The sequence below is a fragment of the Pogoniulus pusillus genome, chromosome 7 (genome assembly GCF_015220805.1).
Source record: "Pogoniulus pusillus isolate bPogPus1 chromosome 7, bPogPus1.pri, whole genome shotgun sequence".
In the NCBI taxonomy this organism is placed as follows: Eukaryota; Metazoa; Chordata; class Aves; order Piciformes; family Lybiidae; genus Pogoniulus; species Pogoniulus pusillus.
In genome coordinates this window covers 37,468,920-37,485,539 of record NC_087270.1, presented here as the reverse complement: position 1 = coordinate 37,485,539, position 16,620 = coordinate 37,468,920, and the positions used below count along the sequence as shown (strand labels likewise).

Below are 16,620 nucleotides of genomic sequence, written 5' to 3'. Positions count from 1 at the left end.
CATGCTGTGAGAGGAAGGGATGGGCTCAGCTCCATGGAGATGCCTTCAACACCCAGGGGTTCTCTCACTTCTCCCCACTGGCTGCTCCTGGGCCAACTTGTTCATATGGAGACATCTCTGCTCTGCAGACTCAAAAGGGGATTGAGATGACTCTTTGTGCCCACAGTACTTTTCCAGATCCTCTGGTAGGGAGGTTAGAACTAGATGATGGAGAAGAGTGAGAGGGGATTTATTCAATGCTTATAAATATCTGAGGGCTGGGGGTAAGGAAGGGGGGACAGGCTCTGCTCACTGCTCCCTGGGATAGGACAAGGAGCAATGGGTGTAAGCTGCAGCACAGGAGGTTCCAGCTCAACACAAGGGGGAACTTCTTGACTTTAAGGGTCACAGAGCACTGGCACAGGCTGCCCAGAGAGGTTGTGGAGTCTCCTTCTCTGGAGCATTTCAAGGCCTGTCTGGATGTGTTCCTCTGTGATCTGTGCTAGATTGTGTGGTCCTGCTCTGGCAGGGGGGTTGGACTCAATGATCTCCTTGGATCCCTTCCAACCCCTAATATCCTGTGAGCCTGTGGTCTTTCAGGTCCATTCCAACTCTAACCATTCTATGAATCTGTGAGCCTGTAGGGCTTCTTGAATGTCTCCAGGGATGGTGACAAGAATGATTCAGGAGAAATGTTGAGGTGCTGGAAGGTGTCCAGAGAAGGGCAAGGAAGCTGGTGAGGGGCCTGGAGCACAGCCCTGTGAGGAGAGGCTGAGGGAGCTGGGAGTGTGCAGCCTGCAGAAGAAGAGGCTCAGGGCAGAGCTCATTGCTGCCTGCATCTACCTGAAGGGAGGCTGTAGCCAGGTGGGGTTGGGCTCTGCTGCCAGGCAAGCAGCAAGAGAAGAAGGGGACAGAGTGTCAAGTTGTGCCAGGGGAGGTCTAGGCTGGATGTTAGGAGGAAGTTCTTCACAGAGAGAGTGATTGGCATTGGAATGGGCTGCCCAGGGAGGTGGTGGAGTCTCTGTGCCTGGAGGTGTTGAAGCCAAGCCTGGCTGAGGCACTTAGTGCCATGGTCTGGTTGCTTGGCCAGGGCTGGGTGCTAGGTTGGAGTGGATGAGCTTGGAGGTCTCTTCCAGCCTGCTTGATTCTATGATTCTATCTCAGAGCTGGCAAGAAGCAGAAAACTCCTGTTAGGTTGATGTAAAGCTGGAGGATTCTTTGGCAGCACTAAAAAGCACATCACCTTTCCCTTCCACCACTTAACATTCATGAGGACTTGCTCTCAAGCAGCTCTTGGGCTGTCCCCAGCCTTTGCCATTTGTTTGGTTTCACTCTATTTCTGTTGCAATGATTTTTATTCATTGCCTGATGAATTATGCATCAGCTTTGCCTCTCCAGAAGCCTGGGGAAGATGAGCTGCTGGCTCTTTCAGAAGGTAGCTGTGGCACTATGGCTGTGTTTTACAGCCCCAGGAACAGAACAGGTTCTTCTCAGAGGGGATTTGTCCTGCAGCTCTCCCACAGGCACCCACAGGAGGGAAGGGAAAGGGACTGCAGTGATGGTGCTGGGTGTGGAAGAGATGTGGATGGGGCTTGTGTGGTTTTCCTTTCCCTGTATTCAGACTCTCCTCAAGGGGCTGGGACAGGTTTAGGTGCTGCTGCCAAGGAAGCCAAAAGGAGAGCTGCAGCCTTGACCTGAGTATCTGGAAATGCCTCTGATTAATCAGGATTGGAGATGATGAGCAGGATAAACACCCAGCCAAGGATAAGGATGGCTGCAGGGGGGGGGGAAATGCAGCATGGCTTTAAATGGAGTGAAATCTCTTTAAAATGAGATGCATGGCTTTAAAAAAGTGGGGGAACAGCTTAAAAAGGGGGTTTGGACTTTAAAAGGGGGGGATACAGCTTAAAAAGGGGGATAGGACTTTAAGAAGGGGGGGATACAGCTTAAAAAGGGGGATAGGATGTTAAAAGGGGGGGATACAGCTTAAACAGGGGGATGGGACTTTAAAAAGGGGGGGATACAGCTTAAAAAGGGGATAGGGCTTTAAAAAGGGGGGGATACAGCTTAAAAAGGGGGATAGGACTCTAAAAAGGGGGTGATACAGCTTAAAAAGGGGGATAGGACTCTAAAAAGGGGGGGATACAACTTAAAAGGGGGATAGGACTCTAAAAAGGGGGGGATACAGCTTAAAAGGGGGATAGGACTTTAAAAAGGGGGGGATACAGCTTAAAAAGGGGGATAGGACTTTAAAAAGGGGGGGATACAGCTTAAAAAGGGGGATAGGACTTTAAAAAGGGGGAGATACAGCTTAAAAAGGGGGATAGGACTTTAAAAAGGGGGGGATACAGCTTAAAAAGGGGGATAGGACTTTAAAAAGGGGGGGATACAGCTTAAAAGGGGGATAGGACTCTAAAAAGGGGGGGATACAGCTTAAAAAGGGGGATAGGACTTTAAAAAGGGGGGGATACAGCTTAAAAAGGGGGATAGGACTTTAAAAAGGGGGGGATACAGCTTAAAAGGGGGATAGGACTCTAAAAAGGGGGGGATACAGCTTAAAAGGGGGATAGGACTCTAAAAAGGGGGGGATACAGCTTAAAAAGGGGGATAGGACTTTAAAAAGGGGGGGATACAGCTTAAAAGGGGGATAGGACTTTAAAAAGGGGGGGATACAGCTTAAAAAGGGGGATAGGACTTTAAAAAGGGGGGGATACAGCTTAAAAAGGGGGATATGACTTTAAAAAGGGGACACATGGCTTTAAAAAGTGGGGAAACAGCTTAAAGTGGGGGGATATGACTTTAAAAAGGTGGGAGATACAGCTTAAAAGGGGGGGGACATGACTTTGAAAAGGGGGAAACAGCTTTGAAAGGGAGATGACTTTAAAAAGTTGGGGATACAGATTAACAAAGGGGGGATATGACTTGAAAAAGAGGGAATATGACTTTGAAAGGTGGGGATACAGCTTTAAAAGGGAGATGTGACTTGAAAAAGGTGGGGATACAGCTTAAAAATGGGGGGTATGACTTTAAAAAGGGGGGATACAGCTTAAAAGGGGGCATATGACTTTAAAAAGGTGGGGGATACAGCTTAAAAGGGGGGGATATGACTTTGAAAAGGGGACATATGACTTAAAAAAGGGGGGAAACAGCTTTAAAAGGGAGATATGACTTTAAAAAATGGGGACGCTGCTTCAAAAGGGGGATATCATAGAATTATAGAATCATAGAATCAAGCAGGTTGGAAGAGACCTCCAAGCTCAGCCAGTCCAACCTAGCACCCAGCCCTGGCCAAGCAACCAGACCATGGCACTAAGTGCCTCAGCCAGGCTTTGCTTGAAGACCCCCAGGGACGGTGCCTCCACCACCTCCCTGGGCAGCCCATTCCAATGCCAATCACTCTCTCTGTGAAGAACTTCTTCCTAACATCCAGCCTAGACCTACCCTGGCACAACTTGAGACTGTGTCCCCTTGTTCTATTGCTGGTTACCTGGGAGAAGAGGCCACCCCCCACCTGGCTACAATGTCCCTTCAGGTAGTTGTAGACAGTAATAAGATCACCCCTGAGCCTCCTCTTCTCCAGGCTGCACACCCCCAGCTCCCTCAACCTCTCCTCATAGGATTTGTGCTCCAGGCCCCTCCCCACCATCCTTGCCCTTCTCTGGACACCTTCCAGCACCTCAACATCTCTCTTGACTTGAGGAGCCCAGAACTGGACACAGCACTCAAGGTGTGGCCTGACCAGTGCTGAGTCCCGGGGCAGAATAACCTCCCTTGTCCTGCTGGCCACACTGTTCCTGATCCAGGCCAGGATGCCATTGGCTCTCTTGGCCACCTGGGCACACTGCTGGCTCCTGTTCAGCTACTATCTAGCAGTACCCCCAGGTCCCTTTCCTCCTGACTGCTCTCAGCCACTCTGTCCCCAGCCTGTAGTGCTGCTTGGGGTTGTTGTGGCCAAAGTGCAGAACCCTGCCCTTGGTCTTGTTCAGTCTCATCCCCTTGGCCTCTGCCCACCCATCCAGCCTGGCAAGGTCCCTCTGCAGGGCTCTCCTACCCTCCAACAGCTCCACAGCTGCTCCTAGCTTGGTGTCATCTGCAAACTTACTGCTGCTGGACTCAATCCCCTTGTCCAGATCATCAATAAAGATATTGAACAGGACTGTGCCCAGCACTGATCCTTGGGGCACACCACTGGTGCCAGATGCCAACTGGATGTGGCACCATTCACCACCACTCTCTGGGCTCTGCCATCCAGCCAGTTCTTGATCCAGCACAGAGTGAATCTGTCCAAACCATGAGCTGCCAGCTTGGCTTTAAGAAGATGGGGATGCTGCTTAAAAAGGGGGATATGACTTTAAAAAAAGCAGGGATCCAGCTTACAAGCCCTGACACTGAGTTACTCCATAGCATGGTTTGTGTTTGCTTCCCAGCCCACATCTCCAATCAGCAGATGCCTTCCTCCAGCCCAGGCTGCTGAACTGCTGAGGGAGGAGTTTCCCCACAGCCTGTTACACATTAAGTAGGATAACCTCAGCTCTAAACCCTTTGCCCTTTCTCATCCCCTATCCAAAGGGCAGATCCTTCAGAGGGTGTGGAGGGAAGGAAAACCTGCCTACAGAGGTCACTCCTGCCCAACTGCCCAGGGCCACTACTGTCATTTGCTGGAAGCTCTTGGAGGTGTAAGCTGTGCTCATGGTGCTGGGCTTTGGAAAGGGCATCAGCTGCAGTGTCACTGGCCAGGAGTGAAATGAGCCTGGCAGGCAGAGGGAAGTTCTCCTCCCTCTCTACTCTACCTGGCAAAGCTGGTGAGGGGCTTGGAGCACAGCCCTGTGAGGAGAGGCTGAGGGAGCTGGGGGTGTGCAGCCTGCAGAAGAGGAGGCTCAGGGCTGACCTCATTGCTGTCTGCAGCTCCCTGAAGGGAGGCTGTAGCCAGGTGGGGTTGGGCTCTGCTGCCAGGCAAGCAGCAGCAGAAGCAGGGGACACAGTCTCAAGCTGTGCCAGGGGAGGTCTAGGCTGGATGTTGTTAGGAAGTTGTTGTCAGAGAGAGTGATTGGCATTGGAATGGGCTGCCCAGGGAGGTGGTGGAGTCTCTGTGCCTGGAGGTGTTGAAGCCAAGCCTGGCTGAGGCACTTAGTGCCATGGTCTGGTTGCTTGGCCAGGGCTGGGTGCTAGGTTGGACTGGATGATCTTGGAGGTCTCTTCCAACCTGCTTGATTCTATGATTCTATGTGACCTGGCAGTGCTGGGTTAATGGTTGGATTAAATGATCCTAAAGATGTTTCCATCCAAAACCATTCCATGGTTCTACTCCATTACATCACTGCTGTGGAGCCATATCTGGTTTTCTATTTCAGGATTTAGGATTTGGGGTTTTTTTTCTTCATTTGCTTCCTTGGCTCACTGCAGATACCATAAAAGGGGGAAGAAGCAGCTCTAAGATAAGTGCTGGCCTATTTCTGAAGAGTCACTAATTTCTTCCTCTGAAGTTGCTTGATGAGCACTTTCAAGACATTGAATGTGGTTCTGCCTTTCCTGGGAGTGATGCAAGGTTGAGCCCTGCTGCCTCTGCATCTGGATGGAGCATGACATTCCCATATCATCCCATGATGATATCATAAAGCAGCTTGGCAAAGGGATGTGCTTGCCTTTTGGGGGACACACACACACCCCACAAGAGAGCCACACCTTGGAAGAATCTCAAGTGGCTCAGTTCCTTCTCTTGGGAATCAAAAAAAAATAACATATCAAAATGCTGGAGGCTTTTTTCTCTACATGTGGGGGGTTTGTGTCTGTATGAAAGTTTGGATGTGTGCTTTAGAGTGGCCTTACAGTATCTGAAGGGGACCTACAGGAAGGCTGGGGAGGGACTGTTGACAAGGTCTTGTAATGACAGGGCAAGGGGTAATGAGTTTAAATTGGCAGAGGGGAGATTTAGACTGGGTGTTGGGAAGAAGTTCTTTCCAGTGAGGGCAGTGAGACACTGGCACAGGTTGCCCAGGGAGGCTGTGGCTGCTCCCTCCCTGGAGGTGTTCAAGGCCAGGTTGGATGAGGCTTTGAGTGACCTGTTCTAGTGGGAGGTGTCCCTGCCTATGGCAGGGGGTTGGAACTGGATGAGCTTTGAGGTTCACAGTCTTACAGTATCATCAAGGTTGGAAGAGACCTCACAGATCATCAAGTCCAACCCTTTACCACAGAGCTCAAGGCCAGACCATGGCACCAAGTGCCACGTCCAGTCCTGCCTTGAACAGCTCCAGGGACGGCGACTCCACCACCTCCCCGGGCAGCCCATTCCAGTGTCCAATGACTCTCTCAGGGAAGAACTTTCTCCTCACCTCCAGCCTAAATCTCCCCTGGCACAGCCTGAGGCTGTGTCCTCTTGTTCTGGTGCTGGCCACCTGAGAGAAGAGAGCAACCTCCTCCTGGCCACAACCTCCCCTCAGGTAGTTGTAGACAGCAATAAGGTCACCCCTGAGCCTCCTCTTCTCCAGGCTAAACAATCCCACTTAAGCCATTCTATGGTTCTATAAATGCCAAACACAGTGTGCATTGATGCTCATATTCTCTTGTGTAGAAAAGATTTGCCACCAGGACATTCCTCATGAGACAGCTGTGAACCCATCCTGTCTGCTTTCCTGCTGGGGAGGAATTAGAATCACAAAATCATCTTCATAGAATAGAATCATAGAATCAAGCAGGTTGGAAGAGACCTCCAAGCTCAGACAGTCCAACCTAGCACCCAGCCCTGCCCAAGCAACCAGACCATGGCACTAAGTGCCTCAGCCAGGCTTGGCTTCAACACCTCCAGGCACAGCAACTCCACCACCTCCCTGGGCAGCCCATTCCAATGCCAATCACTCTCTCTGACAACAACTTCCTAACAACATCCAGCCTAGACCTCCCCTGGCACAACTTGACACTCTGTCCCCTTCTTCTCTTGCTGCTTGCCTGGCTCTTTTGGTTGGAAGATACCAAGAAAGATGTTGAGGTGCTGGAACATGTCCAGAGAAGGGCAACAAAGCTGGTGAGGGGTCCTGGAGCACAAATCCTATGAGGAGAGGCTGAGGGAGCTGGGCCTGTTTAGCCTGGAGAAGAGGAGGCTCAGGGCTGACCTCATTGCTGTCTACAACTACCTGAAGGGACATTGTAGCCAGGTGGGGGTTGGGCTCTTCTCCCAGGCAAGCACAATAGAACAAGGGGACACAATCTCAAGTTGTGCCAGGGTAGGTCTAGGCTGGATGTTAGGAGGAAGTTCTTCACAGAGAGAAATTGATTTGCATTGGAATGGGCTGCCCAGGGAGGTGGTAGAGGCACTGTCCCTGGGGGTCTTCTAGAAAAGCCTGGCTGAGGCACTTAGTGCCATGGTCTGGTTGATTGGATAGGGCTGGGTGCTAGGTTGGACTGGATGATCTTGGAGGTCTCTTCCAACCTGGTTGATTCTATGATTCTATGCTTCAGAATGAGTGCTTTTTCTATGATTCTATAAGATCTGAGTCCAACTATCAACCCAGCACTGCCAGGCCACCACTAAAGCATGTCCCTCAGCACCACATCTACTTGGCTTTAAAACCTCTCCAAGGATAGGGACTCCACCACTGCCCTGGGCAGCTTCTTGCAGGCCTTGACAGCCCTTTTGGGGAAGAAATTGTTCCTCACATGCGAAGTGGTACAACTTGAGGCTGTTTCCTCTCATCCTGTCACTTGTTTGTTGGGAAAAGAGACTGATCCCCACTTTGCTCCATCTTCCTTTCAAGGAGCTTGTGGAGAATAAGAAGATCCCCCCTGAACCTCCTTTCCTCAAGGCTGAACAACCCCAGGACCCTCAGCTGGTCATAGAATCAGTCAGGGTTGGAAGGGACCACAAGGAGCAGCCAGTTCCAACCCCCCTGCCATGCCCAGGGACACCCTACCCTAGAGCAGGCTGCACACAGCCTCACACAGCCTGGCCTCAAACACCTCCAGCCATGGGGCCTCAACCACCTCCCTGGGCAACCCACTCCAGCCTCTCACCACTCTCCTGCTCAACAACTTCCTCCTCACCTCCACTTTCCATCTCCCCACCTCCAGCTTTGCTCCATCCCCCCACTCCTGGCACTCCCTGAAGTCCTCACCAGACTTGTGTTCTAGACCCCTCACCAGCTTCACTGCCTTTCTCAGGACAGGCTCCAGCACCTCAATGCCCTGCTTGGATTGAGGGGCCCAAATATGACCCAAACATTTGAGATGTGGCCTAACCAGTGCCAAGTAAAAAGGGAAGATCCATGCCCTAGTCCTGCTGGCTACCATCCCAGTTAGGCTAATTAGGCTTCTCCCACAGTCACAGAGTAGAATGGGTTGGGTTTGATGGGATCTTAACTATCTCCTACCCATGGGCTCATTGAATCATAGAACCTTAGAGGTTGGAAGGGACCTCCAGAGATCATTGAGTCCAACCCCCCCTTGCCAAGGCAGGATCCCCTAGGGTAGAACACACAGAAACACATCCAGGCAGGATTGGAAAGTCTCCAGAGGAGACTTAATGCAGCCTCAGGCTTAATATAAGCACCCAACAATTCATCTGCCCCTTTGCAAGGCTGGGGCACTGCCAGCATGGCTCCCCACCCAGGAGCAGCTGCTGTGTTGCAGCCTGCACTCTCTGTCTGATCACCTGGACCATCTGATCACCTGTTTGATCTGATCATTTGGATGTAGTGAGGCTGGGGCTGGTCTCTTCTCCCCAGTTACTAATGACAGGACAAGAGGAAATGGCCTCAAGTTGCATCAGGGGAGGGTTAGGTTGGATGTTGGGAGGAAGTTCTTTCCTGAGCAGGTGGTCAGGCACTGGAACAGGCTGCCCAGGGAGGTGGTGGAGTCACCATCCCTGGAGGTGTTTAAGAGGAGAGTGGATGTGGTGCTTGAGGCTATGGTCTGGTGATGAAGGATGCTGGGATGAAGGTTGGACTGGCTGATCCTGGTGGTCCTTCCCAACCACAGCAATTCATAGTGGTTAGATGTTGTGCTGAGGGATTTGGGTGAGTCAAGGACTTGTCAGAGTGAAACTATTGATTGGAGTCAAGGAGCTTGAAGGTCTTTGCCAGTCTAAGATACTCTGTGGATGGGACATCTTCCCAGCTGGAACAGGCTGCTCAGAGCTCCATTCAGCCTGGTCTTGAACACTTCCAGGAGTGGGACACCCACAGTTTCTCTGGCCTGTTCCATGGTCTCACCATCTGGCTAGTTAGCCTTCTTGCATGGTCATCTCATCTTCATCCTCATCACACCTGCAGCAGCTGCATGAAGCAAGCCTGATCTTTTCCTCCTGGTTTTCCACAGGCATTCCGCTGGCCAGTGGCAAGCAATATCGATGGGAATGAGATCTTGGAGATCCAGGTGTTCAACTACAGCAAAGTCTTCACCAACAGGTAAGAGTGTGGCCTCTCCTTCCCTCCCACTGACTCCTCACATCCATTCTGGTGGGAAAAGGAAGCTCTTGCTTGAGCTTGCGTGGGGACAGACTCAGAATCATAGAATCAGTCAGGGTTGGAAGGGACCACAAGGAGCAGCCAGTTCCAACCCCCCTGCCATGGCCAGGGACACCCTACCCTAGAGCAGGCTGCACACAGCCTCACACAGCCTGGCCTCAAACACCTCCAGCCATGGGGCCTCAACCACCTCCCTGGGCAACCCAGTCCAGCCTCTCACCACTCTCATCACCAACAACTTTCTCCTCACCTCCACTCTCAAGCTCCCCACCTCCAGCTTTGCTCCATTCCCCCCACTCCTGACACTCCCTCACAGCCTCAAAAGTCCCTCCCCAGCTGTTTTGGAGGCCCCTTCAGTTCCTGGAAGGCCACAAGAAGGTCACCTGGGAGCCTCCTCTGCTCCAGACTGCACAGCCCCAACTCTTTCAGTCTGTGCTCACAGCAGAGCTGCTGCAGCCCTCTCAGCATCCTCCTGGCCCTGCTCTGGACACACTCCAGCATCTCCACAGCCCTCTTGGAATAGAGGCTGCAGAGCTGGATGCAGCACTCCAGGTGGGGTCTCAGCAGAGCACAGCAGAGGGGGAGAATCCCCTCCCTGGCCCTGCTGGCCACACTTCTGCTGCTGCAGCCCAGGCTCTGCTTGGCTTTCTGGGCTGCAAGTGCACACTGCTGGCTCCTGTTGAGCTTCTCCTCCAGCAGCACCCCCAAGTCCCTCTCCTCAGGGCTGCTCTCCAGACACTCACTGCCCAGCCTGCATTTCTGCTTGGCATTGCCTCCACCCAGCTGCAGGACCTTGCCCTTGCTCTTGTTGAACCTCCTGAGCTTGGCTTGTGCCCACCTCTGCAGCCTGTGCAGCTCCCTCTGGATGGATCCCTGCCCTCCAGCCTGGCTGCTGCACCACACAGCTTGGTGTGGGCAGCAAACTTGCTGAGGCTGCACTCAGTGCCTCTGCCCATGGCACCCACAGAGATGTTGAACAAGACTGGTGCCAGGACTGACCCCTGAGGGACTCTGCTTGCCCCTGGCCTCCACTTGACCACTTTGTGGGTGCAGCCACCAAGCCAGTTCTGTATCCATCAGTGCTGCACCCATCAAACCCATGTGCCACCAGCTTGGAGCCCAGGATGTGGTGTGGGACAGTGTCAAAGGCCTTGCTCAGGTCCAGGTCAATAACTTCTTAGCAGGACCTGTTGTGACAGGGCAAGAGCTGACAGGAACTAAATAGAAGGAAGGAACTTTTCAGACTGAGGGTGGCCAGACCCTGGTCTGGGTTGCCCAGAGATGTGGTAGCTTTGCCATCCCTGGGAACACTCCAGATGAGGTTTGACAGGACTCTGAGCAACCTGATCTAGTGGCAGATCTCCCTGCAGGCTGCAGGGTGGGTGGACTAAATGACCTTTAAATGTTCCATCCCACCCAAACAATTCAACAGTTCTCTGACAGGCAGACAGAAGCCATGGAGAGGAGGGAGAAGAGTGGGAAGAAACAAGGTTCTGGCACTGAGTTTGGAAAGCTGAGCTGTAGTCTCTGTGAATAATTAACATGCAGCTGATTAGAGCTTTATCAAAGCCCCAGATAAAGGCATGACACCTGATGCAGGTCCACCCTTGAATAATGGAGGGGGCTGATGCTCAGACGTGACTTTGTGCCTCACTGAGTTGCTTTTGTTTCCTGCCTCTGTGGCCATCAGCATGCAGCTAATTAACTGGTAAAAGAATCCTTCCCTGGCCCCAGCCTCCTCATGGCAGCTGACTGTGTGCTGCAGCCTCTGGTGGGACTCACCTCTGGGGTTGTGGCCATTCATGGGAGCTGTTCCTTAGGGTGCTGGGCTCCTCAATTCAAGAGAGATGTTGAGGTGCTGGAAGGTGTCCAGAGAAGGGCAACAAAGCTGGTGAGGGGCCTGGAGCACAAATCCTATGAGGAGAGGCTGAGGGAGCTGGGGGTGTGCAGCCTGCAGAAGAGGAGGCTCAGGGCAGACCTCATTGCTGTCTCCAACTCCCTGAAGGGAGGCTGTAGCCAGGTGGAGTTGGTCTCTTCTGCCAGGCAAGCAGCAAGAGAAGCAGGGGACAGAGTGCCAAGTTGTGTCAGGGTAGGTCTAGGCTGGATGTTGTTAGGAAGTTGTTGTCAGAGAGAGTGATTGGCATTGGGATGGGCTGCCCAGGGAGGTGGTGGAGTCTCTGTGCCTGGAGGTGCTGAAGCCAAGCCTGGCTGAGGCACTTAGTGCCATGGTCTGGTTGCTTGGGCAGGGCTGGGTGCTAGGTTGGCCTGAATGATCTTGGAGGTCTCTTCCAACCTGCTTGATTCTATGATCTGAGTGCCCAAAGAAAGGCACAGAACATGGGAGTGAGGACACAGTTCAAGAGGACAGCTCAAATGGGACAGAGCAGTAGTGCCACCAGCACAGAAATTTGTCTCTAGCCCCTGTGCAGGCAGAGCATCCCCAGGCTGTTCCTGATCTCCCCTGCAGCCAAGACCAACTATCACTGGATGTGAGTATCAGTTTCTTCATGAAAAGGGTTACCAAGCCCTGCAAGAGGCTGCCCAGGGCAATGCTTGAGTCCTCATCTCCGGGGGCATTGAAAAGCTGTGCTGCTGAGGAGGATGGTTTATGGGTGACCTGGCACTGCTGGGTTAGGAGTTGGCACTTGATGATCTTAAAGGTCTCTTACAAGCAAAACATAGAATCATAGAATCAAGCAGGTTGGAAGAGACCTCCAAGCTCAGCCACTCCAACCTAGCACCCAGCCCTGCCTAATCAACCAGACCATGGCACTAAGTGCCTCAGCCAGGCTTGGCTTCAACACCTCCAGGCACAGCGACTCCACCACCTCCCTGGGCAGCCCATTCCAATGCCAATCACTCTCTCTGACAACAACTTCCTAACAACATCCAGTCTATACTTTCCCTGGCACAACTTGACACTCTGTCCCCTTGTTCTGTTGCTCATTGCCTGGGAGAAGAGCCCAACCCCACCTGGCTACAGCCTCCCTTCAGGGAGCTGCAGACAGCAATGAGCTCTGCCCTGAGCCTCCTCTTCTGCAGGCTGCACACCCCCAGCTCCCTCAGCCTCTCCTCACAGGGCTGTGCTCCAGGCCCCTCACCAGCTTCCTTGCCCTTCTCTGGACACCTTCCAGCACCTCAACATCTCTCTTGAATTGAGGAGCCCAGAACTGGACACAGCACTCAAGGTGTGGCCTGAGCAGTGCTAAGTCCAGGGGCAGAATAACCTCCCTTGTCCTGCTGCCCACACTGCTCCTGATACATAAGGTTCTATAAGCCAAGGACACCACCAGTCAATGACTACATAGAATCAACCAGGTTGGAAAAGACCTCCAAGCTTATCCAGTCCAACCTAGCACCCAGCCCTGAATGCTGCACAAAAACTAAGAGCTCCTACTTCAGGGTGGTTTGTTTCCTCCTGTGTCAATGTTTTCCTCTCCAGGGCAAGCAGCAGTAACTGGATCTGGCCAAAGGCCAAAAGCCATGTTACAAATCCACCAGCCTGATGGGTGATGCAGGGTTGGGGGCACAGATAACATCCCCCCCCTGCAGAAAACTGATCCCCAGAGGGATGAGGTGGGAGCTGGCTCTCCTTACCTGAGAGAAGGACAAAGAGATTAACACCAAAGGCTTCTAACACAGCACTCTGCTGTCCAACTGCTTTACTGTTTCACCAATATGTGGAGACTGTGCAACACAATACAAGGTGAGGGGAAATGAGGCTTTGCAGGAACCTCTACAGTCCTGTCCTTCCCAGAGAGAGTGATTGGCATGGGAATGGGCTGCCCAGGGAGGTGGTGGAGTTACCATGCCTGGAGGTGTTGAAGCCAAGCCTGGCTGAGGCACTTAGTGCCATGGTCTGGTTGCTTGGGCAGGGCTGGGTGCTAGGTTGGACTGGCTGAGCTTGGAGGTCTCTTCCAACCTGCCTGATTCTATGAATCTACCTGAGGGATGGGTGTCAGGATGAAGGTGCCAGGCTCTTTTTGGTGGTGCCTAGTGATAGGACAAGGAACAAGGGGTACAAGCTAGAAGACAGGAGGTTCCACATCAACAGCTGGCCTCCAAGGAAGGTTTCTTTGCTGTGGGACCCTCTTACTTCACATCAGCAACCCACAACCATAACTGTCTTTTGGCTTGTACAGTCCTGTCCTTCCCAGAGAGAGTGATTGGCATTGGAATGGGCTGCCCAGGGAGGTGGTGGAGTTGCTGTGCCTGGAGGTGTTGAAGCCAAGCCTGGCTGAGGCACTTAGTGCCATGGTCTGGTTGCTTGGGCAGGGCTGGGTGCTAGGTTGGACTGGCTGATCTTGGAGGTCTCTTCCAACCTGCTTGATTCTATGAATCTACCTGAGGGATGGGTGTCAGGATGAAGATGCCAGGCTCCTTTTGATGGTGCTTAATGATAGACAAGGAACAATGGATACACAGGAGGTTCCATCTCAACAGCTGGCCTCCAAGGAAGGTTTATTGCTGTGGGACCCCAATCAGCAACCCACAATCATGTCTGTCCTTTGGCTTTGTGGTGCCAGCCAGGCAGGACCCATTGGGAGATCAAAGATGTACCAGGGGTCCAAAAATTATAGAATCATGGAATTACTTGGATGAGAAAGGATCTTTAAAGGTCATCTAGTCCAATCTCTCCTGCAGTCATCAGGAACATAGACTCATAGAATCAAGCAGGTTGGAAGAGACCTCCAAGATCAGCCAGTCCAACCTAGCACCCAGCCCTGGCCAAGCAACCTGACCATGGCACTAAGTGCCTCATAGAATCAAGCAGGTTGGAAGAGACCTCCAAGTTCATCCAGTCCAACCTAGCACCCAGCCCTATCCAGTCAACCAGACCATGGCATTAAGTGCCTCATAGAATCAACCAGGTTGGAAGAGACCTCCAAGATCACCCAGTCCAACCTATCACATCTTCAGTTAGAGCAGATTTCTCAGAGCCCAGATCAACCTGATCTGAACTGGTCCCAAGAATGGGCCATCTACTGCCTCTCTGGGTAATGTGAGTCAGTGTCTCAGTGTAAAAATGAGTGATGAGAAGTCTGCTGAGCAGCTGGGTGGATCTGTTTGGTCCATGAAGCTCACTGGGGTACCTGGAGGAAGAGAGAATGGCCCTCTAGGAGCTCAGGCTGGAAAGGCAAAAGGTAAATGAGTGTAAGCTGCAACACAGGAGGTTTCAGCTCAACACAAGGGGGGACTTCTTTGCTGTAAGGGTCCCAGAGCTCTGGCACAGGCTGCCCAGAGAGGTTGTGGAGTCTCCTTCTCTGGAGACTTTCCAGGCCTGTCTGGATGTGTTCCTGTGTGATCTGTGCTAGATTGTGTGGTCCTGCTGTGGCAGGGGGGTTGGACTAGATGATCTCCTTGGGTCCCTTCCAACCCCTAACATCTGTGAGCCTGCAAATGAACTGGAATGGAGATGCTGTTGGACCTTGGGAGGTTTGGAAGCTGCAGCTCTTGCATTTATGCATGAACCAGTGACTGGGCACTACTGACAAATGCAAACCATTTCCTCTGGTGGCTTACAATGCTGAGTGCCCTGCAGCTTGAACCAAAATGAAGAGGCTTTTCCCTTGTCTGGCCAAATTGCAGCTTCTGCCATAATCATCTGACACTCTCAGTTAAAGCTTCCTAAATCACTTCTCTCCTAATTACCCCCTTTGCAGCAAGACAGAGCCAGCACTGGCAAGCACAGGCAATCACAGTTGTTTGGATCACCTGGTGAAATGTAGGACACAGTGTTGTGTCCTGGGTGAGCTCTTCCAGGACAGCAGCCTGCAGGTATTAAAAGTTGCTTCAGTGAGTTAACCTCTTTTGTTTCTCCCAAAAGCAAGGCTTTGGGTGCTGCCCTCCAAGGCATCCTCCTAGGCAAGCTTACAAAGCATAAGTTAGATGAGGAGACAATGAGATGGGTTGAGAATTGCCTGAAGGACAGAGCCCAGAGGGTTGTGGTCAATGGTGCAGAGTCTAGTCAGAGGTCTCACTGTGTTCCCAATGGGTCAGGACTGGGTCCAGTCTTGTCCAACAGCTTCATCAGTGACCTGGTTGAAAGGATGAAGTGGACCTTCAGCTAATGCTGATGATGCCAAACTGGGAGCTGTGGCTGACAGCCTGTGAGGCTGTGCTGCCATTCAGCAAGACCTGGGCAGGCTGCAGAGTTGCTTCAGTGAGTTAACATAGAATCATAGAATCAACCAGGTTGGAAGAGACCTCCAAGCTCAGCCAGTCCAACCTAGCACCCAGCCCTATCCAGTCAACTAGACCATGGCACTAAGTGCCTCATCCAGTCTTTTCTTGAACACCCCCAGGGATGGTGCCTCCACCACCTCCCTGGGCAGCCCATTCCAATGCCAATCACTCTCTCTGTGAAGAACTTCCTCCTAACATCCAGCCTAGACCTGCCCTGGCACAACTTGAGACTGTGTCCCCTTGTTCTATTGCTGGTTGCCTGGGAGAAGAGGCCAACCCCCACCTGGCTACAATGCCCCTTCAGGTAGTTGTAGACAGTAATAAGATCACCCCTGAGCCTCCTCTTCTCCAAACCTCTTTTGGTTTTGCCAAAAGCAAGGCTTTGGGTGCTGCCCTCCAAGGCATCCTCCTAGGGAAGCTTACAAAGCATAAGCTGGATGAGGAGACAATAAGAGGAATTGAGAATTGCCTGAAGGACAGAGCCCAGAAGGTTGTGATCAGTGGTGCAGAGTCTAGTCAGAGGTCTCACTGTGTTCCCAATGGGTCAGGACTGGGTTCAATCTTGTCCAAGAGCTTCATCAGTGACCTGGATGGAGGAACAGAGAGGACTTCTTTTTGCCTTTCAAGTGAAAGAAAAATAACCAATCCTTTGTTTTATTGAAGCTCATTAATATCCCAGAAATGAACCACCAGCCCTGAAAACCCCTGCAGCAGCTCTGTTACAAAGTGCTTGGATGCTCTCCCAAGACACAGCTCAGAGGGTTGAGGTCAGTGACACAGAGTCTACTAGGTGGCCTGGAGCTCATGATCTTCCCCAGGAGTCAGGACTGGGTCCAGTATTGTCCAATGGCTTCATCAGTGACCTGGTTGAAGGGATGAAGTGGACCTTCAGCTGATTGGATGATGATGCCAAACTGGGAGCAGTGGCTGACAGCCTGTGAGGCTGTGCTGCCATTCAGCAAGACCTGGACAGGCTGCAGAGTTGGGCAGAGAGGAACTT

At 52.1% G+C, this 16,620-nt stretch overlaps 1 protein-coding gene across 6 annotated transcripts in view; it reads left to right on the top strand.

The window, feature by feature from the left end:
- OTOF (otoferlin) overlaps positions 1-16,620 on the top strand; it is a 129,370-nt gene that overhangs the window by 13,815 nt on the left and 98,935 nt on the right. For all 6 annotated transcript variants that reach the window (XM_064146568.1, XM_064146566.1, XM_064146565.1 and 3 more), the window contains exon 3: positions 9,286-9,374. In XM_064146568.1, the coding sequence (XP_064002638.1) occupies positions 9,286-9,374 (89 nt within the window). The remainder of the gene's footprint in view (positions 1-9,285; positions 9,375-16,620) is intronic.